The sequence below is a fragment of the Psilocybe cubensis genome, chromosome 2 (genome assembly GCF_017499595.1).
Source record: "Psilocybe cubensis strain MGC-MH-2018 chromosome 2, whole genome shotgun sequence".
Classification (NCBI taxonomy): domain Eukaryota; kingdom Fungi; phylum Basidiomycota; class Agaricomycetes; order Agaricales; family Agrocybaceae; genus Psilocybe; species Psilocybe cubensis.
In genome coordinates, this window is record NC_063000.1 from 2,749,328 (window position 1) to 2,770,426 (window position 21,099).

Below are 21,099 nucleotides of genomic sequence, written 5' to 3' on the forward strand. Positions count from 1 at the left end.
GTTGAACAACATCAAGTGAAACCATTTGATCATTTCAATACCCAACTTGGAAGACATTCCTACACTGGCGCTTAAAGCTGAGACACACGAGGCTCATTTGGCGCCGACGGAATATGAAGGCACGTTGGAGGGTGAGGTGACTATTTAGATGCTTTGATATGCATCATCGCGCAGTAGAGTCACATGAGATTCGCTTGCAGCGGACCATCGAAGAATGGATTACTCGAGCACGAAAATAACTGGAAAGGACCTTTGAGGATAACCAAAGTCCCCGGGTAAGGTGTTTTCCGCTGAGAATGGCGTGGGAAGTAATTGCTTCATAATGAGTGGTAGAGTCCTGTGTTGATTTAACCTTGTACACTACATAAGTATTATACTCCTTCTCTAATTCATCATCATCCACCCTCCCGGTCCCCTCTCTCCTTTCCCAATGTCCGCCTCTCCCCACCTCACCGAGTCCTTCACAAACCCCGAGGGTTATACCTTTCCTCATGGTCGTCTCTCCACCGTCCTCCAAAATCCCAACAAAACTCCAATCGTCCTCGTAGCATGCGGTTCCTTCAGTCCAGTCACTTATCTCCACCTCCGCATGTTCGAGATGGCCAAGGACTATGTCAGGCAAAATACCGATTTCGAGATCCTAGGCGGTTACCTCAGTCCTGTGAGCGACATGTACAAAAAACCTGGGTTGCTTAGTGCTCGCCATCGGTAAGCTAGCTGTCTTTCTTTGTCACATCCTTCGTCGCCTAGGCTATCCATACCCATCGTTCGTGCGTTTGCAATCCTCCGGACCATACGATATGGTCCCGCTGCACTGTATCTTGCCGGATTTCCGATTTCGGCTAATCACTCCGGTCGCATGACGCCTGCAGAGTTCACGCCATTTTCTTGACATAACCGCTCTATGTTCTCATGTCCCAAAATTAATTTGTTCTAATGCTGACTCGCTTTCCACAGCGTGAACATGTGTACGTTGGCTGCTGAGGATTCGGATACATGGTTAATGGTTGATCCATGGGAGGCTTTCCAATCGTACCAACGAACAGCCATCGTGCTCGACCACTTTGATCATGAAATCAACACCGTTCTTGGTGGCGTACAGACTGCATCTGGGGAAAAGCGGAAGGTTCGCATTATGCTCTTGGCCGGTTCTGACCTCATTGGAACCATGAGCGAGCCAGGGGTCTGGAGTTATTCTGATGTTTGTCATTTGTCCACAATGCTACAAAGCGACCAATTGACAGCATTATATAGCTTGAACACATTCTCGGCCGCTATGGCTGTTTGATTGTGGAGCGTGCTGGTACTGGGATGGATCAAGCTACTGATAATCTTGCTCGCTGGCGAAGCAATATATACCTGATCTCACAATTGATCCAAAATGATGTATCGAGCACCAAGGTATGCCCATCATTATTGAAATCGTTAATATGATCTATTCTAAGTAAATTTCATTTGACAGGTTCGCCTTTTCCTAAGAAGAGGTTTATCGGTTCGTTATCTCCTGCCCAACTCGGTGGTAGACTACATAGAACAGAACGGACTGTATCAAGACGAGACGACTTCCAATCTATCAGCAAACTCTAACCCAGACAAGGGAAAGGAAAGGGAGCCTGTAGCAGGGGCATCAAAGAAAGAAGTTCATTGACCGCGTGGATCACTATGTACAAGAACTAGGATGTCGGAATATTGTAGGGTGTAAGTGTTTCTAGCGTCGTATATCTCATACCGGGCGGAGCGCTGAATCTTTTTAACAATCTTCAGATTGTTGATTTATTAAATTTAAGGATGTATCATATTCGATGGGTAGACGATTCAGGAGCTGGTGTGGTGCACATACCTTCGATCTAATCTTGGATGGACTTTTATTGGGAATTTCTCTGTAATTCATTGCATTACAGTGCTCTTTTTACTGGGTTCTCGCAAGACAATCACGATGCGATTATGTAAGTGTTATTTTCTATCATCTAAGAATATGATGTTTTCACAGCAGAAGACGACAGTACAGCAGGTTTAGCACACAGAGTGGTATTGGGGTCCAATTAGCCCGGCTCGACTGTCCCTATGCTCTACGGGTCTTACTTTGTAATTTATAGTTCGGTGTGCGCCACCACCAAATGTGGATCTTTCCAGGATGGCGTTTGAGACCTGAGAAAAATTGCAACGTTTACGTCGAATTTTCTGCAGCTGGATCGGTCGTGATTATAAGCATACTTAAAGTGGCTCTACTTGCCTCAAGGTATGCCCTCATGAATATGGCTGTGACTCTTGAGTCGCGATTCAAGTAGTACTTCCACTGCAAATTTGACCTTCAACGTCCTTCGTGTAAGTGCTTATGCTCTTTTTATCGTTCTCTCGTCAATGACTAGGCTTCGTTTAGTGCAGACTCTTTGAACGTTTCACTCATGATGCGACCTTCGCAGTCCCTCATTGTTCGTCATCCGCAGTTGCTCACTGACTGCATGGTCCTTTTGAGTCATTCAGCGCAACGCCGCTGCGAAAATAGCTATCTCAAGCTTCTAGCGATTGCCTTGACGCCACAGTCCAATTGGATTCTCCGGCGAAACAAATTGCGGGTTCACTCTGACTTATAGTCTTTCGACAAGAGAAAATTCCAACATATTATTGGTCAACTTTGCTTTGCATACCGCAAGCCATTTCTTACGTACTATCGCAACGCTCTGACCCCGGATATCTAGAGCATGGTGCTGCGAGTTGTCAACTCGGGATTATCTTCGCAAAAGGGACATCTTGTGAGCTTCATCTTCTTCTCTGATCTAAGTGCTCTCGGAAGACCAGCTCCCGTAGAGGTGCTTTAAGCTGCTTCCAGGCAGGTGACCAGTCATTTGTGAGTCTTCCTGGTCAATTTTCTTACTCCTATCAAAACTCATGGTTGATATTGAAAAAGGTTGTGGAGTTATAAAGCCCATGTAGCCTTTGAAAATGTAAACCCTCAACGCCCAGAATTGTACACACAAGCAAACATAACGGTATACAGAATGTCGACTTTGCAAGGTCCTTCAGGAGTTGGACATGGTGGCAACAACAAATCTCTGTTGCTATCTACGGGTTCATTTGTCGAGGCGACGCCTCTTACCGAGGATGAAATTGCCCGAATGGAGAAATCTCTCATGTGCGTTGTTTTTTTAACGCGTTGGATACAGTTATTAACCTTTTCTTCTGTGCAGACGAAGAGTAGATTGGAGGATGTTACCACTTCTCGGGACTCTTTCTGCTCTTTCTTTGGTTGACCGATCAAACCTTGGACTTGCGCGTATAGTCGGGATGGACCATGCCCTTGTATGTATAAAACCTTTATCTCGATCTAATAGGATTCTTATTTGAGAAAATGATAGCATCTCAGTGTTGGAGCAAGATATAGTATCGTGACTTTGATATATTTCATTCCATACATCGCACTGTGCGTGGACTTCGAGAATAAAAATGAAGATGATAGGTTCTCTGACGATTCTTCTTGTCCTACAGTCAACTGCCGAGTAATGTATTTTTGCGCAGATTGGGCGCTATCAACTGGCTCGCGTTTTTGGTTGTTTCTTGGGGTTTGGTACAGTTGAGCATGGGGTTTGTTCCTACCTGGGGATATCTGGCCCTCTGCAGAGTTTTACTTGGCGCCTTTGAGGTCAGCTACACGTTAATCTGCTGACGGTCCCGGTTTGACTCTACGTTTCACTAGGCGGGATTTTTCCCAGCAATGGTTTACATAATTACAACATGGTTAATCAGTCCAAGGATGGATTCTTCCTTTCTAGTTTGCCCCTAATCATTCTCCTTCTTATAGGTATACTCGGCACGAAGTGCAGACAAGGTTTATCAAAGCATCTCATGGGGTTACTGTGCCCTCATTATACATTTATCGCATAGGATTGCAGCTTTCTATATAGTAGGTGTTGTCGTCGGCGGATTCAGCGCTATCTTCGCATATGTTTTAAGTTTGCTGAGGGGAAGACTGGGTGTTTCTGGATGGGCATGGATTTTTGTGCGTTAATCTTGCCCCTCAGAACTTACAGCTCTAATCCAAGGTTTTATCAACAGATTATTGAAGGTGCAATCACCGTCGCATTTGGCATCATCGCATGGTTCTTTCTTCCTGGGTTCCCTGATCAGAATACTTTCTTGAATGAGGAAGAAACAGCGTTCATCTTGCAGAGGGTCGAGAAAGACCGAGGTGATTCCATGCCCGATATTTTAACCAAAGACAAAATTGTTCTTCATTTACTGGACTGGACAATATGGGCTTACGGTATGTTGTATTCACTAGTGCAATTTCTTCTTCCTTGCTGACTTGTACCTCTTCAGGTATCATGTATATGTGTGCTACCCTACCTGCCTACGCGATTAGGTTTGTACCTCAATCTTGGTTCCATTGCGGTCTAATTTCGCAATGCTAGTTTCTTCGTCACAAACATTCTCCGTGGGATGGGGTGGAGCATTACTGCGTCGCTCCTTTTGGTATGTTATTCTATGCCTTTGGCAATATACACCTTAGTTATTTAACCCCTGCTAAGAGTGCACCCCCATATTTATTTGCGGTTAGTTCGTTTTCATGACCCCTGAAAGCAGTCGAATACTTATTTGACTTTCAATAATGACAGGCTCTTAGCATTCTCTTGTTCGCATGGGTTTCAGACAAATACCGTCAACGGGCAGTATTGATAGCAATTCAAAGTGTTATCACGATAATTGGCCTCGTATTGACAGCGTATACCAAGCAGGCTGGCTGGCGATACGCAGGTTAGTCTGTTTGCCTATCAGCGACAATCAATGCATCTCGAGTTCCATCCTGATTGCCATCATTAGGCATTTTTCTGAGTAATGCTGGATCCGGAGGATGTATACCTGGAATTCTTGCATACGTGAGTGGTGCATAGCCTCAGTCCTATAGTATAGTTGATCTGACCCTCGGGAAACGGGTGGGGTTTTTAATTGCCATACGTGCAGTCCTCCAATAACATCATATCTCACACCAAGAAATCCGTGTCAACCGCAATCATCGTCTCCTTCGGAGGCATAGGTGGGATATTTGCCAGTCTGGTTTTTCGTCAGGTCGATGCTCCGGAATACCACCCTGGTATATATGCTTCTATTGCGAGTCAAGGTCTTATGTTATTACTCCTGGCCATCACGACCATACACTTCTCTGCCAGGAACAAGACAGTTCGCGATGGCACTGCGAACGTGCCTCTAGAGGGTCGGCCAGGATTTCTATACACATTATGATCTAGTTCTACTACGAGTTTCATTGCACCAGGCTTATCTTATCCTGAGTCGATGCCCTGTAAGTAGATAACGAGTTAATTAATAGTACCACGGTATTTTCGGACGTAGTTGTTTGCCAGTTCTTTGATATTTTGTGAAGTTGCGAGCCTTGCTTTTTTGTATCATAATGGTTACGTTGGAGTATACTTGTAGTTAGGTGTCGTCAAGGTCCTTAGCGCTGTCTCTTCATGAAGAACGGGGGCCTCATTGACAACTTTGATGTTTTCCTAGTAGTCAACTATAGCGTATCTGGGAAACTATACCTGGCGACAAATATTTCTTATTCGGTCGCCCCTCAGTCCCTGTAAGTGTGCCAAGGATCATTTCAAGATTTTGATGTTTAAGGAGCCAATAAAGAGCTATATTTGGAACAGTTTTTCCAATAGCAACTTGGCATTCCCCCGTTCTTGGACCACGACCTATTCAGTGAAGATTTCCACTTTTCACACATGAAAGCTATGTTAACAACGTTATCGCCCTACTGGAGTAACAGAAGCGGGTCTTTCAATTCCCATCGCTGGTCAAAACCTCAGCGAGCCTTCCAATTATACAAGCTCGACTCAAACCCTGAGGGTGTACTGCAGCGCTATTTGGATTGTTGATTTCTCACAACCGCCGTCAAAACAACCTTTTCAACGCAACTTTGACCTTAACTCCATCTGAACTAGGGGCCGTTGACCGTGAAGTGTGTACCAATGCAGACCGCGATGCAAATGTGATTAGTTGAAGCGTTCGGGGTTCGCCCAAGTGGCCGGAATTAACGAATTTATCCGCCATATAGTCATTTCTATAAATCTCAACTTCAGCAAGGTACTATGACCTTCGACAACCTTCATGCTCATTCCAAGTTGTATCAGGGCTGAAGGCAAAACCGGATCGGTTTCGGCTCGTGTAACTGAGGGATACACACGAATGTCACCAAGAATTCGAAGCCATAATGGCATACATATGGATGAAACGAGCGTCAGTCCATCAGTCACTCACCCCGGCTCAATCTGGATAGTGCCCTGACTGAATTCAGGGTCACCCTTACTCTTTCCGCTATGATTCGCACCCGGCCTTACTTATAAAAGGTGCGAGGAACATCTTTCAATTTGCCGTCTTGTAAGCTGACCATATTCCTGATAGCACGTCTAGTACTCCTTCGACATGGCCCAAGACTTACTGTATGACGAAAAGAACTTGGAAAACTCGAAGGAGTCTTCTATCAGCTCGAAGTTAGAATCTGCAAACACGGAAGATGATGTCGCTTTTGAAAGAAAAACTATGTAGGGACCAACATTGTTAGAACATGCATACATTGTTGACTCTGATGTTTCTTCAAGGCGCTATGTTGACTGGCGGATTCTTCCTGTCCTTGCATTGGTCTATTCATTTGCTTTGATTGACCGAATTAATATGGGTGCTGCCCAAACTGCCGGAATGGGTGTTGATCTGGTACGCTTTCCGGTTGGCTGGTCGATTCTAGAATCAAGGCTGATTTTCGTCCTAGAAACTGTTGGTCCACAACAGGTTCAGCATTGTTAATTGCCTGTATTTTGTCCCATATACCATATTGTTCGTATCCCTCAGCCTCGATATGTACATGGATACTGACAGTCTCTGACTTGGCTAGACAACTTCCAGGAAATCTTGTGCTTCGGTATTTTGGAGTCCGTAATTGGTTAACATTCATTGTTCTGGCATGGGGTGCAGTCCAACTTGGTATGGGATTTGTCCACTCATGGGGCTACTTAGTATTGTGTCGTGTGTTACTGGGCATATTTGAGGTGAGATTTTGACCCCTGCAATGCAGACATCACTCCAATCGATATTCACGTTCTTTAGGCATCATTTTTCCCATCGCTTCTGTTCATCATATCTACCTGGTAAAGTTTACGACATAATCTACAATTCCAAAAATATTGACCGTCAATTCGTAGGTATACACGCCATGAAGTTCACGTCAGGTTGGCCCGCCCATCTGTCAAATTTTTGTTCTGAAGCTCAAAGGCATTTGATCTTCTAGACTTTCTATCTTTTATCTCCTTTCCGTCACAGCAGGTGGCCTCAGCCCCATCCTTGCATATGTTTTCAGTCTGCTAAAAGGGAGAGGAGGACTTGCAGGCTGGAGATACATTTTTGTGAGCACAAGATACTTGGTTGTCAATGTGATTTGCTCTAACTAATAGCGTCCTAGATCATTGAAGGAGCAATTACCATGTTTTTGGCTATAATCACTTGGCTATTCATCCCTGCCTTCCCTGACCAAAATACTTTCTTGACCGAAAAACAAACGGCCGTTGTGCTTAGGCGTATCGACGAAGATCGTGGAGACGCCATTCCAGACCCGATTACATTCCAGAAGGTTAGGAAGCACCTTTCTGATTGGACTTTGTGGGCATATGGTAAGTATTCAGCCATTCAGTCTTTTCAGACCCAACCATAATTTGTTTTGTGTAGGCACAATGTTCCTGTGCGCAGCTATGCCTTCATGTAAGTGACATCAATATCTGTCAAAGCGGGCGTAATTCATAAAACCCACATGAAGATGCACAGTCTTATTTCCTGCCTTCGATTCTAAAAGGTATGGGATGGTCACAAACAAAAGCTTTGCTTTTGGTACGTGTTTTCTCATAATTGTGTTTGTTCTCACTTAATTTTTTGATTAGAGTGCCCCACCGTATGGGCCATCCGTGAGTGGTGTTCCTTAATTCAATATCTCCACACTAACCCCGTAGCCTCAGATTATTTCGACGATGATCGTTGCATATTACTCAGACAAACAGAAGCACCGTTGTGGATATATAGTATTGGGAACGATGGTGTGTCTCACAGGGCTGTGTTTAACTGCTTTTGCCAAACATAATGGCGTAAGATACTTTGGTATGTCCGTTTTCTATCTTGATGTGTCGACAAAGCTTATTTTCCTCAGGCACTTATTTGATTAACGCTGGAAATTCGGCCGCTATCCCGACCATCCTTGCCTATGTACGTATGCCGTTGTGTAACTTTGTCATAGGTCTGAAGTTATTTCCAGGCCTCAAATAATGTCGTTTCACACTCGAAAAGGTTTGATACCACTACAGTATGCTTGATGAAATACTTACGGTATTACCACCCAGATCTGTTCAATCAGCGATGACGGTTTCCCTTGGAGGAATTGGAGGAATAATGGCAACCACTGTCTTCAGGACACAGGACGCTCCTCATTACTACCCAGGTTTGTTGAATACATATCATCTCGCTTTTATGGTCAGTTAAAAACATTCTATTAGGCCTTGGTGCGTCAATAGGATCTCAGGCATTACTGTTGACCCTTCTAGCCGCAACAACTCTGCGGTTCTTGTATCTTAACAAAGCTACGCGGGAAGGAAAACGAAAAGAACCGTTAGAAGGCCAGCCAGGCTTTTACTATACTTTGTGAGACTCTCTGCCGGTCCTCACCTAGACAATATTGTATATTTATCAGGAAATTGGAACGAATTTTTCGTCGTCCCCTTCTGTGGGTGTCATGGTACGAAAGGAAGCGTGATTAGGTTGCATGTGCTGGCTTGTTTCCTGGATGACAAACCACATCTACTTATTTCTGGACGTCCAATATGGCCAAAATTAGGACCAACCCCTTTTCCAGCAATTGCCCATGAAATTCGGAAAACAATTGCATGCTTTACAAGTCGGAATTGTAAAGCAAAAGCAAAAGAAAACTAAACACAGGGCGTTCACTGAGGGCCATACACTGGAAAGCGAAAACAAGGAACTATCATATCACCTCGATTTTGTTTTCGTTCCAACCTCCTTGAAGCCACAGTAGACGTGAAAACGTATCTTACGCTTCAAGCATACTGTAACTTGGCATGTAGGAATGAATTTCACCTACCTTGATTGTTGTGGGTGTATCTCGTTAATCCCTGAAATCCCTAACGTCGTCTCATTTTGTTTACATGAACAATTTTCTAGCTTATAACCGAACTTATTTTTAGGATTCCTCGACATCACTAAAGGCATCAATAAACGAGTTTCTCCGCAGGGTCATATTCTAACTTGGCTTGAGAACTTTATGCTGAACTGAAGGGTCAGGACCATTCCATCACGCCATTTGCCTGATGCTCAAGTGCATATTTTAGCCCATTATCACTGTCGCGTAGCGATCTCGGACTTTCCTGTCCTTTCGGGATCGATGTTCTTGGAGTCGGAATCGAAGGCGTCACCTAGTATGTCTATTGCTGGCTTGGCTGTTTTCTTTTAATCGTGAGTGTCGAGGTGCATATATATCCAACCCCGACTGTCTCTTGTCTCTGCGAGGTAAGTTATTCCCTCTGATGCTATTTTCTGACTTTAATGACCACATTGACCGCGGTTTCAGTGGGGCCTCTCCCTGTTGACTGCCCTGACTGCTGCTGAATGTCCTCGGGAATCTCATAGAGAACATCTAAATCTCAAATTAGGACCCAAGAGAGCTGCGACTGAGATCAGCGGCGTAGATTCAATCAAAAGATACGAGCCATCCAATGATAATTAATCCAATCGACAACGCATTAACACTCCTGACGGTGACGATATTGGTCATTCTGTAGCACAGTCGGTCAACGCTTGGCACATTTTATTGAAAGGAAGAAAAATTCATACGTCTGTGAGAAATGTATGGGTCATTTGCAGCGCTAACAGTTCGTTCGTATGTTCCTCCAATCCAGATTTTTTCCGAGTTATCAGTATCGCAGAGACCGCCCGTGCTCTTTCGTAAACCCAACGAAAATGGGATTGGCAGGCTGCTAGTCCATGGGGCCTGGACCAACCCTCTTTGAACCTTGCACCCCCAAACTTTGCGCAACGAAGATTGGACGGTTTGACAAGTGCCTCTGCGCGCCATGCTGCCTGAGCCTCTCCTCTTCAGCCTTCTTTTCCCGCGACGACACTATATCAAAACAAAGCTATCGCATGCGGCCCCCCTGTAACTATCAGTACGGCACAGTCCACCGTTCAAACATAACCTGACTTGATCAATGTTTAATGATTGTCAAATCCCGCATACCGCATAGCCTACTCGCACTACCAACTCCGGCCCGAGGGGGTTCGCAGTCCCAAGGGAATCAGCCGTTGAGGGGGAATTCGGGGAGGCGCCCTAAATTTACGACACCGGAATCGATCACGTTTGAACGCAGACAGGTCTGTTTAAAAACAGACCATGTATAACAACGGATGCAAATGATATCTTACTAAAAACCTTGGCGCCGCAGCTAGCGTACGCACTTGATTCGACAGGGGCCCTGCTGCGACCTAACACCTCGCGGGGCGGGTGGACCGTGTTCAGATATATCCCAGACCCGCGACTTTCTCATCATCTTTTTCGCAAAGCATATGCGCACATTTGTATTGCAGGATAAGTTCTCTCTGTGGAAAAAACACAATGCGCGGGAAAGAAAGAGACGAGAAGAAGTCGACTCTAAGAAGAAGAAGGAACGCGCGTCCGTCAGTCGGGCCTCCTAACGTCCAACATTAATCCCGCGATAACCGCCCAGAACGGGCGGGCCGCCCGCCACTGTCCAGTGTCAATTGTCAAGGGCCCTCACGGGTGGCCAGGTGCGCGTCGGCTGGGCCTGCCCAGTTGGAGACCTGCTACTGTGACTACGAACATTCCACGAGATAAGTGCGCAATTTTTTTCTAGAAAATCGGTGGTCAATTGGAAAACTCCACATGCGAACTGCATTGAATTGATTCGAATGCGAACTGATCAGTGGGGATGCACGAAGAATGGTTCAACTCTTTTTTCTTCTTCGTGGCTCGGTGGTCATGAAATTTTAACGATCTTGGGGAATTGTGGTTATTATAGTTGAACGCAAACTGCTCGCTAACTTAAAGCTTGAAGCTTGAAGACTCTTAATTAAAAAAATGCAAACTGAGCGCCAAAAATCAGGTTCTTTCTTATCTTATCTCCCACAGGGGGGGGACCAACCAAACTGCAATCTAGCCGAACGGGGTCTGGGTGCCATGAGATTCCGAGATTACGCGGACACAAATTGCACAAATGGGTCCTAATAGGTCCCCTAAATCATTGCCAATTTTTTGTTTTTCAAATTCGACATGGCAAAGCGACCGATTCGACCTAGGGGCTTCTATATCTATATCTTCTATCGAGAACCTGATAGTTGATAATGATACACTGGTCGGGTACGCAGGATTCATTTTGGCAGGCTTGCACCGGTTCGCGAACGAACAAGTCAAACCTCGAAATATATCGATGCTGATAGTAATACTACTGAATGGTATACTACTTAACAGTGGCGAAAAATCTTCTTCGAGTTTGCTTTCAATGGATCCCCTACCCATCTGATGCGCATAGACCGCATAGTAAAAGAACACAAAGGACTCGGACTCAAACGGCCGTTCTAAAATTAAAAAAACAAAATTTTTAAGAACAAAATACGGTCTTCTATGTAGATGCTTTGGCTCGCGCAGACGACCTTCGAGAATCCCGAGGCTACTTTGCGCGAGACGCCACGCGCATGTGCATGAGCATGTGCATGTGGGTTTTTTTTTTGGTAGTAAAAATGACATTCGATTCCACTTTGCACGCGCACGATTTGTGATGGTGAATATAAATGAATTGGGCGTTTCTGCATTGAAGCCATGGCTCAACTCCAGAGGCGTGGATGAACGCATTGTATTAACACAAGGAAGGGGTGCAAGCTTCCATTGGGTGCAAGTACAAAGTGCAGCATGCTGCGATCGCCTTGATATCGGTGCCCCACCACTTTGAGTAAAATGCAATCAGAAGCCTCTGCACGTTCCTAGCAGTACTAAGGATAGCTCAAAAAACAAAAAAAAAAGCAACGCGGGTGCGACTGAGGCTCGTAAGTAACGCACCCATGGAACAACTCGGAATTCACGGGGCCGTATCGCAAGATAACCATTGTTCTGACATGACGCCGAAAGGGTGATCATCACGGTGAAGTAGTAAAATAAAAAGAAACACCTTGTCAATCGATTTCATAGATAGATAGAGATAGAGGAAGGGGAGAAGTTTCCGAAGTGCGCCGATGAGGGTGAGGGTGGTGATAAACGTGCGTTCAGAGAGTCTAAACCAAAGTCAGATATGTGTGAAAGAGAGCAAAACAAAGAGCAAAAAAGAAAAAAGCAAGAGAAGTTGAGCCTAAAATGTCCAGGCAAGCTGCTGGTTAATGCGGCAGGGCAGGCGGACTGCGGCTACATGCATGTACACCGTCTTTCCAGGAAGGATGAATGAACAAAGGCGACTCGGAATCCGGGCCATGATGATAGGCAGTGTTCACATTAAAGGTGTACTGAATCGGATTAGCGCAGCCAGTCCAAGTCCGTTGAACAGAGCAGAGCACGCCTATCTGGTACAACTCCGTACAGGTTGGAGAAGATGCCTGTGCAACTTTGAAAAACGACTGAAAGCATAAGCATGAGATTCTGTGAAGGACAACAACGGGCAAAGGCCAAGCGCAAAGAGCGGTTTTTACCCCGTTCTACAGGCTACTACGAGAGTAACCGAGACTGAATGATATCGTCCGGGTACCGTCATACATGACATGATATGAAAACGACGCGCGAGCTGTTCGCCGGAGCATTCATTACACAGCTATCGCGTTGAGACTCGAGAGGTCACCCTACCCTTACGAGTTGTCTGCTAGACACAGGCACCGAGCGCTGACCTGACTCCACTTGCACCTTATGAAAAATAAAAAGACAGAGGAGTGGTAATTTTGGTTTTACCGGTGAGATCACCGGGATTGGAAGGTGATTCGAGGTGAGTGAGATGGTTTTAGGACAAGGGAGAGAGGGTGATAGTGCGCAGCCGGGTACAGACTGGCTTCGTCAGGAGTTGTTGGGGTAATTAGGCTTAGTGCACGGAGACCCGAGGGGGGGCATATGTTGCAGTATCATAATCATTGTCGTGAGGTGAAAAAAAAAATCACGGGGCAGGACATTCTCGAAAAGCGCCAGACAACAGGTCGCGGGGGCGGTGTATATTCACACCTGGAAAGACCTCGCACATTTCGAAAATGGAGATTGAACATATAGGAGACAAGGGAGAAGGAGGTCATGTTGTTGGATGCAAGTATGTCTGATAGTCGTTTTAGCACAATGTCCATGGACATAACGCGAGATGGCTGGAAATGGGTGCGGCGTAGAGCTTCCTGAGAGCCAGAGCAAGGGCGCGCGAGTGATTGGGAGATCAGAGAATCATGGAGCGGGCGGGGCAGATGATCATTGATCGTGATCAGGGATATTGGTGGCCGATGTTTGTGTTTGTGGAGGTGAATACTTGAGAGATGGATTCAAACAAAAAGATGGCCGTTATTGAAGGGCGATGGACGCGATAGGAAATTGATAGAGTGTATATTTGCGACCCGAATGTTGCGGGGACAGACTATGTGCGGGTATATGGTCACCCAGGACGGACAGCAGGAGGTATGGCATGGGTAAAGAGTGGACGGTACTACTGAAGCCGTATGAGCGTGGAGATGAAAATAGAACTCGTATGCAGTTGAGGGCAGGTGGGCAAATGTGCTTGGTGGGGCAATGACAACCAAGATTGGGATTGCAGATTACAGTTTGGAAGTTCCGGATCGAGGAGAAGTGTATGTTCTGAGGAGATATTTTGAGAAGGCAAAAAGGTACATTTGAGAGTTGGGAAGATACGGACCCGAAAGGGAAGGTGAGGTAAAAATAGGGCAGGGCTTGGCCATTATGCACCGAGCCCGACAGAAGAATTGAAAGAAACAATTCTCCGAGAGGTGAAAATGAGAAAAGTCGAGTCGGGGAAGATGGTTATCTGGTTAGTTTGACGACAGGAACAAAAAGGGAGGAAATACGATCGAGAAAGAGAAGTTTCGAGGAAAATTGAGTAGAGAAGAGAGTAAAGAAATTGAGAGAGAACTAAGGAAGACAAGACGGAGTTGACGGAGCGTGGAAGGGTCATGCGAGAGAAGCTGCTGATCAGACCCACGAGACAGACTTTTTTATTATAGCTTTTGATAATTGAACGAGAATTTCGACGGTGATAGTGGATGGTATTGGCGCGATCGAGGTCGACGACGCGTTCAGACACGATCGCGTTGAGCTGGGTGGCGTTGGTGGGCGCCTAAGATGCAGGGCGAGCAGGAGGAGGCGAGAGATGGGTAGAGACCGAGGACAATTAGACAGAGTATCTAACGGGAGTATCTCGGTGGAGACTGTTATAGGCACGGACCGAAAGAGGACAAGGAGAGTAGACAGACTGCGATCGGGAGATGTGGGGATGCGGGGAACACTCTCTGACGCAACTTCCGAGGATTGACCAGTACGCTCTTCAGTAACTAAATATCTCTTAAATGTCTCTAAAAGGATGATAAATGACAGAAATCACATTGTTTGATGGAAACAAACCGCAAAGTGAACCGATTCGCAACGGGGATAAGAGCGATATAAGTCCGGACAGGCGGGAAGCAGTTCAAAAAAAGTTGATCCAGTTCTTCTTTTCTTCTTCCCATTCGCATAGTATCCTAACCTCTCTTTCACTTTATAACCACTCCGTTTCTAATACCATGCCCAAGGTTCCCCTCTCTCTTCCAATGTCCCAGATCATCGCCTCAGACGCTCCTCTGCTCTCTCCCACTGACTCTCAGGGCAACTGGGACATGCAGCAGCCCCTCTTCTCCCCAACCTCGGACAACTTTTCCTACCCATACTACACCCTTCCTCCGTCCCCGCCAAACTCTCAGGGCGACCATCTTCCAGACTCTCCTGTTCCTGCCACTCGCATGCTCAAGATGCGCATGACTCCAGACAGCTCCCAGGATCTCTGTCTCCCCACCCACCAGCTCTTCGACCTCACAGAGCCTGCTCGTCCACCTACACCGCCCTCGCGTTCTCCTTCTCTGTGTGCAGACCACTCTGCTCCCTCGGGCCACATCTCTGATGCCTCCTCTTGTGGCGCCAAGCGTTCTGCAAGTCCAGCCCCTAGTGCCACAAAGAAGCGCGCCGTCGGCGAGCGTATCTCAAGTAAAGACTTTGTGCCACCCGATGTATCCGGTCTCAGCAAACGCGAGGCTCGTCTCGTAAAGAATCGCGCTGCTGCCTTTCTCAGCAGGCAGCGAAAACGCGAAGAGTTTGAATGCATGGAAGTGTACGTCTATCCTCGCCCCCCTTTTCTCCACTACCTTTAAACGCTCATTCTTCTCTTTACGTCTTTCTTCATTAGACGCGTTGCAGAACTCGAGCAGGAAAACGCCCGGCTTCTCGCTCTTACTCAATCCGGTTCTTCACTCTCCACACCGCAGCATACTACTCCCGATATGCATCTACTCTCCGAAGTCGAACAGCTAAAGGCTCAGCTAGCCGCTGCACGGGAGCGAGAACTATCTCTCAGCGCCCAACTCGCATCCACATCTGCCATTCGAGATGTCCCTGTCAAGGTCGAGGCAACAGAACAGTTTTCTCTCGCATCGCCTCCTCGCTCTACTACTTCATCTCTTCCATCAGCTCACAAATCCGGCGCCAGCCTCGGATTGATGGTCTGTCCTTTTTTTTCTTTCTCTTTTTTATTAATAGTTCATTCTTCTGATATTCCCAAAAATAGGTCTTGCTCTGCGCTCTTCCAACCCTTCTATCAATGCGAATGCAATCTCCTGCCCCTACAAGTTTCGCGATACCCAATCCCTTCCCCGCTTCTTCCGCTTCCGCATACGACTACAACTCTTTCCTCCCTAATGATTACGATTGGTCAAAGACAACAACAGGTGGCTCCCTCATGGATCTCGATTCCGATAATCGTCACCACAAGGTTTCCACTATTCGCAAACTCGAGTTTACTGGCACAGACTCGCCGGAATTGGGCAGTCTCGGAGACTTGGACATCTCTTTTGATACTATCCCTTCGGACGATGGAAAGATCCGGGTCCGGATACACCCTCCATCATCATCGCCCTCCTCTCGCTCGGGCTCCCCGGGGGCTTCCTCTTTCGACGCAGTAAAGTCTGAAATCTCCCAATCCTCTTTGGCTATGTGGTCTGGAGCAGAGGCCGAATCAAATCTCCAAGCCTCGTTTTCGTCCCAATTCAGCTCTCTGTCTTCTTATTCTACGTCATCTTCCGATCCGTTTTTAGGCGTGCCATCCACGGACTACAGCATGCCATTTTCCCCAGACGGAACATTGAGATACGGACACGTTGACGGAATGTCGGCTGCTTTGAACTATGGTCAGCTATCAGATCCAAACTTTGGCCTTGGCTCGGAATACAGCATTCCCGATGGCACGGGTGCGAAACGACGGGTGAGAATCGCTCTAAAGAGCATGCCTCAGGCAGGAGGCGAAGGAGGCGAATGGGAGGTCCAGATCTGCTGAGCTCCTTTTTTCTTTTTGGGAAAGAAAAATAATTTGCGCGCGCACAAAAGTTGGATTCTTTTTAATTCTTCTTTTTCTTTTTTTATTACTTTGCTCTATGGTAGAGAACCTCAGAAAAAAAAACCTTGGAGAAGACAAAACACGCCGCCGCAACTTGTTACTTTATTTCCTCCTTTGTTTTTTTTTTTTTTCAGGACCTCTTCTGCCATAGGAGCTTCAAGTCTCTTTGTCTTCTTTCCCTTTATTTACTGCTTTGTCGATTGCTGTCCGGTCTCTCACCTCTGTATTATAACACGATCAACACATCCCCATGCTCTCTATGCCTATGCCTATGTCCTCCGCCAGCCGCACCACCACCTCTTTAATCTACGGCCACACACATCCACGACCGCTTCGACAACCCAAACGCGCAGCCCAGGCATATCGACACGCAACGAAAAACACATATCTTATACCGCCCGCGTTGCCCCCTCTTTTTCATAATGATACCCACTACCTTTTATTTCGATAACTTTTTTTTTTCTTTTGTCGGTTTGTCATACTACCTATCTACCTACCTACTAGTCCCTATTAAAAAAGTGACCCATCGCTCCCCTTGCATCTTGGCTTTGGCCGTGGCCTGCAATCCGCGCAAATGTGTTACCACCCGACTGGCTATGTCCTTAGGGTCCTCCTTTCTCTTTTTTCTCTTTTTTCTTTTCTTTTTTTTTTCTTTTTCTTTTTTTCTTTTTTTTTTTTTTTTCAGATACCACCTTCGTATTCTCTTTTTATTTGAGTGAGTGGCCTACTTCACTGTATCGCACACCTCGACTCTGCCACACTCTCTTCGGCCCCGTCCGCTCGTTCACTTCGTCCCTCTTCTCTTGGTTTTACATGTGGAATTTCGTCGTCTTTCTCTCGGCCTCTCTCAACCCTTTGTATTGTTGCATCACGTCCAACCCTTTTTCTTTTTACTATTAGCTAGCGGTGCGCAGCAGTAGTAGTAGGTAGTAGCAGTAGCAGTAGCAACCTTCCTTCCTCCTACCCTGCCTACCTGATCAGATATCCCACCCAACCCCATAGACTACCCTAATACTCGTCACCGCCGACAATGTTTCAATATAATAGCTTCTTTAGTATTTGTACTTTCAGCCCCACCCAAAAAAATGACATTGCATGCACGCATACAATTAGTACTCAGTAGCCTTTAGGCCGCCGTTAGTTTCCCTTTGCTTTTTGTTTTTAGTTTTTAGTTTGGGTTTTAGAGAGGTTAGCTTTGCAATGGACTTGGGATGTAAACTTTAGGCTAAACAGCGGTTTTTTTTGGTGGATTCCGCGATTGCCCGTCTGTCTGTCTGTCTTTTCCCTAGTCTCCAGCTCCAGCTCCAGTCCAATCAGTAGCTGGTTCAGCTCTACAACTCGCAACGGCGCGGGAAATTCGAACGGACTATACCTAGTCGGTTGCACGCACAGTCGGTTCATATTCATGTTCATGTCAGATCAGATCAGCTCGGTTCGCTCAAGTTCTTCCCCACAACGACTCCCCCCCCCCCCCCCCCCCCCCTTCATGATCATTTATTTCCCAGTGGCCCATTTCCCATGTTGCCCCCCCGGGTATTTGCGAACATTACTTGCCTGGTTCGTACTACGTAGCCTCGTTTTGTCTCCGCCTTGCCTTGGCTCGATAGTCGACATGCGTGCATATGCACTGCATACATACTACACACTACTAATATACCTCCGGGCCTGCCATTAAATGTTAATCGGTATTCCTACGCCGCGCGGCGCGATTCAGCCCGCTCCCGCTCCCCGCCTCGGGCAAAGCAAAGACAAACGTTACCAGAACTTTTTGTTCTCCACAAGTTGCAATCAATCATCTACCGCCTGATCCACGCGCTCAGGCCTTTCAAACTTGTTGCAATCAGCTTTTTTTGTAGAGCTTGTTGCCGTATGATCAAAGCGCCGTGGTCCGTGGCCGTGTCTTGCCCGACGGGACGGCGGCACAGCAATGATAGCATTCATTGAATGGGAGTGGAAACGCGTCCGGACGCCTCCAGAAATAAAATAAAGCATCAAAACCACGGCGTGTTTTCGACGAGCCGCCGCAGGCTATTCAATTCTTCTTCTGTGCAAATTGTTCCAGGTTCCAGGCAGGCCGTGCCCGAGACGGAAAGTGTAGCAAGTTACCTTACTGCATAGTGCTATAAGCCTATACGTACATTACGTCCACTGAAGTTCTGAACCGTCGAAAAAAAAAGGCCCACCCACACTTTGTCAAATAAGATAGTCATGTTGATCGCAAATAGGCCTTTCGCCCGTCCGTTGAACGCTTAAAGCCCAAACTCCTCCTTTTTACCCACTCCCCCTGCCTGACAATTTAGACAGTCGTGGGGGGCTGGAGGCACACCGTCTACCATTGATGGGGACACTGTGAGTGTCCGAGTAAACTCAAGTTATGTATATTTTTTGTTTGCGATGGTGCCTAGGTTATGGCCGGCCTAAATTTGGAACTGGGGGGGAGCCTCGCCTGCCTGGTTCATCTTAATGGATAGCGACGATTGCAAACGACTATCGCCATTCGCGACACCCCAGTTCAACTGTCGTCTGCTCTTTTTTTTTCGGGGTTCTGATCTCTTATGATGCAACATGGATGGTGGAGTGCCCTTTTGTTGATAAGATGAGGTTGATATGGAGGATCAAGGCTGATTATCAAGTTTCATTTAGCTCGACGAATAGCCTCGTTACTGAAAGGTTTTCTGAACTAGCACCCCAGTAGTTCTGGTACTTGAAAGCGTAAAAGACCTTAGAGAGCACACTATCAGTTGCCCGAAATAAGCTAGCAACTAGGGGGGATAATGGGCGGACTCTTTACGCGGCTTCAGCACGCGATATTGAGCAACTGATAATGGAAAAGGGGAAAAAAGGTTTGATGTCTGTTGATGCCGCCGCTATTGCGATTTGGAGATTTCGTACGCTGTAACAAGATATGACGATTGGGATGCGGTGGTTACCGGATTACCCATGTGTCCGAAGGCCGTTTTCCGAATGTGCAGAGATGCATCTACGGCATACTGGTGTGAAATTCAAACGAGCATTCCAGATAGTTCGTCTTGCTGCCTTGAGGCTCGCGTCCAGGAAAATGCAAAGTTTGTTGAAAAACACATGCTGTGGTGCAAAGTATTCAATGCAATGCAGATACTCCGTACAAGTGAGAAAAATTTGGAGCAGCTGCGATTCTGCCTTGAGATTAACCGAAGACATGGCGACGATTACGATGGAGAGATTTATGGATACTTTGTGCTCCTGAGTCCTAGGTTCTGTCCGCCATCCGTTACTATTTTTCTGATGCTGATTATGTTTTGATCTGTTCGCGACCTAATTATATCGTGGGTAAGTAGTCCAGAAGAAAATTTTCAGCCAGTTACAACTTCGGGTTAAATCAATGAAGGATGAGACAGGCGTCAGGCAAAGTAGGTCTTGTTGGTGTCACTTAGGCATGACATATATGTCAAACAAATTGACAAAGTGGCAAGTGGCAGATACATACGCCCTCCCTTTATTAAGAGTGGCGTTGACGTTTAAACACGGCGTTAGATGGCGCGCGGAATGTCTTTTGAGCACAAGCCAAGGTTGGAAGTCATTGTTACTTGTGTTTTGCAACTTGCTGTTTCGACCCATTATCGGAAAACAATTGCCTGGTCGCATAGAAGGACACATTTCCTTCGGCGCTTTTATTCGTGGGCACAAAAAAGGCAGGGAAAGCGATAGTAATGCCTCATATGCTAGTAGATTGAACTGTGTCGTGAATTTTCGCCGCGGCCATAATTGAGCAGGGTAGATAAACCCCGCATTCCCGTCTTTCGTGTGAGGATCCCGCTCAACTGACGCTCCTGTGCCGCCGTATCGCGTGAAAATAAACACAGGATTGTTGGACGAACTGATTGACCGCGTTCGTCTATCTTTGATTGTGCTATCCAAGAACAGCACAGCACAAAACCATGACGTCTCGACGCATAAAACGAACCGATGGGGCTTGGCTCCGTGTACAATTGGTTCCATCAGTGTAGGCATAATCAGATTAGATTTTCCGATTGCAAGAGAGTACTTAGTGTGAAGTTTGCCTTGAGATCCGTTGCAATTCTCCTGGAAAAGTTGTGAATCGCTTATTTATCAATAAAGCATGAACAAACCTACAGTAAAGTCGATCCATAGCTTTGATGTTGATATAAAGATCATGGACCACCGCGCATATTATTGAGTTGACATTGAGTTCATAGATGGAGACGCTCGTTTGTCGGGAAAGCGCAACGCTCAAGGATCTCGGCATTCTCAGGGCATCTTGGAAAATACAGAGGCCTATTTTGACCGAGGATCAGGCAGTAACTGTCTAGAACTAGGTTGGCTTAAAACAAAGGAGCAAGATACGGGAAGAAGAACATACTTCTGGCTTGTGGTAGGAACGCTTGACCATCTGGTTGCCTCTGACAGGTTAACCTTCCCAGTCTCCGAGAGA

At 46.4% G+C, this 21,099-nt stretch overlaps 4 protein-coding genes across 4 annotated transcripts; all 4 read left to right on the forward strand.

The window, feature by feature from the left end:
* Positions 1-430: 430 nt before the first annotated feature.
* On the forward strand, positions 431-1,648 carry JR316_0002411 (Nicotinamide/nicotinic acid mononucleotide adenylyltransferase 1; the record flags this gene model as incomplete). Its single annotated transcript, XM_047888205.1, has 4 exons — positions 431-708; positions 958-1,201; positions 1,255-1,401; positions 1,463-1,648. The coding sequence occupies 4 exons, from the start codon at positions 431-433 to the stop codon at positions 1,646-1,648; spliced, it is 855 nt and encodes a 284-aa protein (XP_047753128.1).
* Positions 1,649-2,999: 1,351 nt separating this feature from the next.
* JR316_0002412 (MFS transporter prlL) lies at positions 3,000-4,757 on the forward strand (the record flags this gene model as incomplete). Its single annotated transcript, XM_047888206.1, has 12 exons — positions 3,000-3,133; positions 3,189-3,300; positions 3,357-3,421; positions 3,487-3,640; positions 3,695-3,735; positions 3,800-3,826; positions 3,883-3,997; positions 4,054-4,261; positions 4,318-4,360; positions 4,410-4,470; positions 4,527-4,550; positions 4,614-4,757. 12 exons carry the CDS (start codon positions 3,000-3,002, stop codon positions 4,755-4,757), a joined length of 1,128 nt encoding a protein of 375 aa, XP_047753129.1.
* A 1,669-nt stretch (positions 4,758-6,426) lies between these two features.
* JR316_0002413 (putative transporter) lies at positions 6,427-8,683 on the forward strand (the record flags this gene model as incomplete). Its single annotated transcript, XM_047888207.1, has 16 exons — positions 6,427-6,545; positions 6,603-6,714; positions 6,770-6,834; positions 6,893-7,046; positions 7,105-7,145; positions 7,200-7,226; positions 7,286-7,400; positions 7,457-7,664; positions 7,720-7,752; positions 7,808-7,878; positions 7,929-7,952; positions 8,004-8,142; positions 8,192-8,247; positions 8,297-8,328; positions 8,382-8,479; positions 8,535-8,683. 16 exons carry the CDS (start codon positions 6,427-6,429, stop codon positions 8,681-8,683), a joined length of 1,443 nt encoding a protein of 480 aa, XP_047753130.1.
* Positions 8,684-14,808: 6,125 nt separating this feature from the next.
* Positions 14,809-16,607, forward strand: JR316_0002414 (uncharacterized protein; the record flags this gene model as incomplete). The annotated part of the gene is made up of 3 exons (XM_047888208.1): positions 14,809-15,389; positions 15,465-15,777; positions 15,843-16,607. 3 exons carry the CDS (start codon positions 14,809-14,811, stop codon positions 16,605-16,607), a joined length of 1,659 nt encoding a protein of 552 aa, XP_047753131.1.
* Between the last annotated feature and the right edge of the window lie 4,492 nt (positions 16,608-21,099).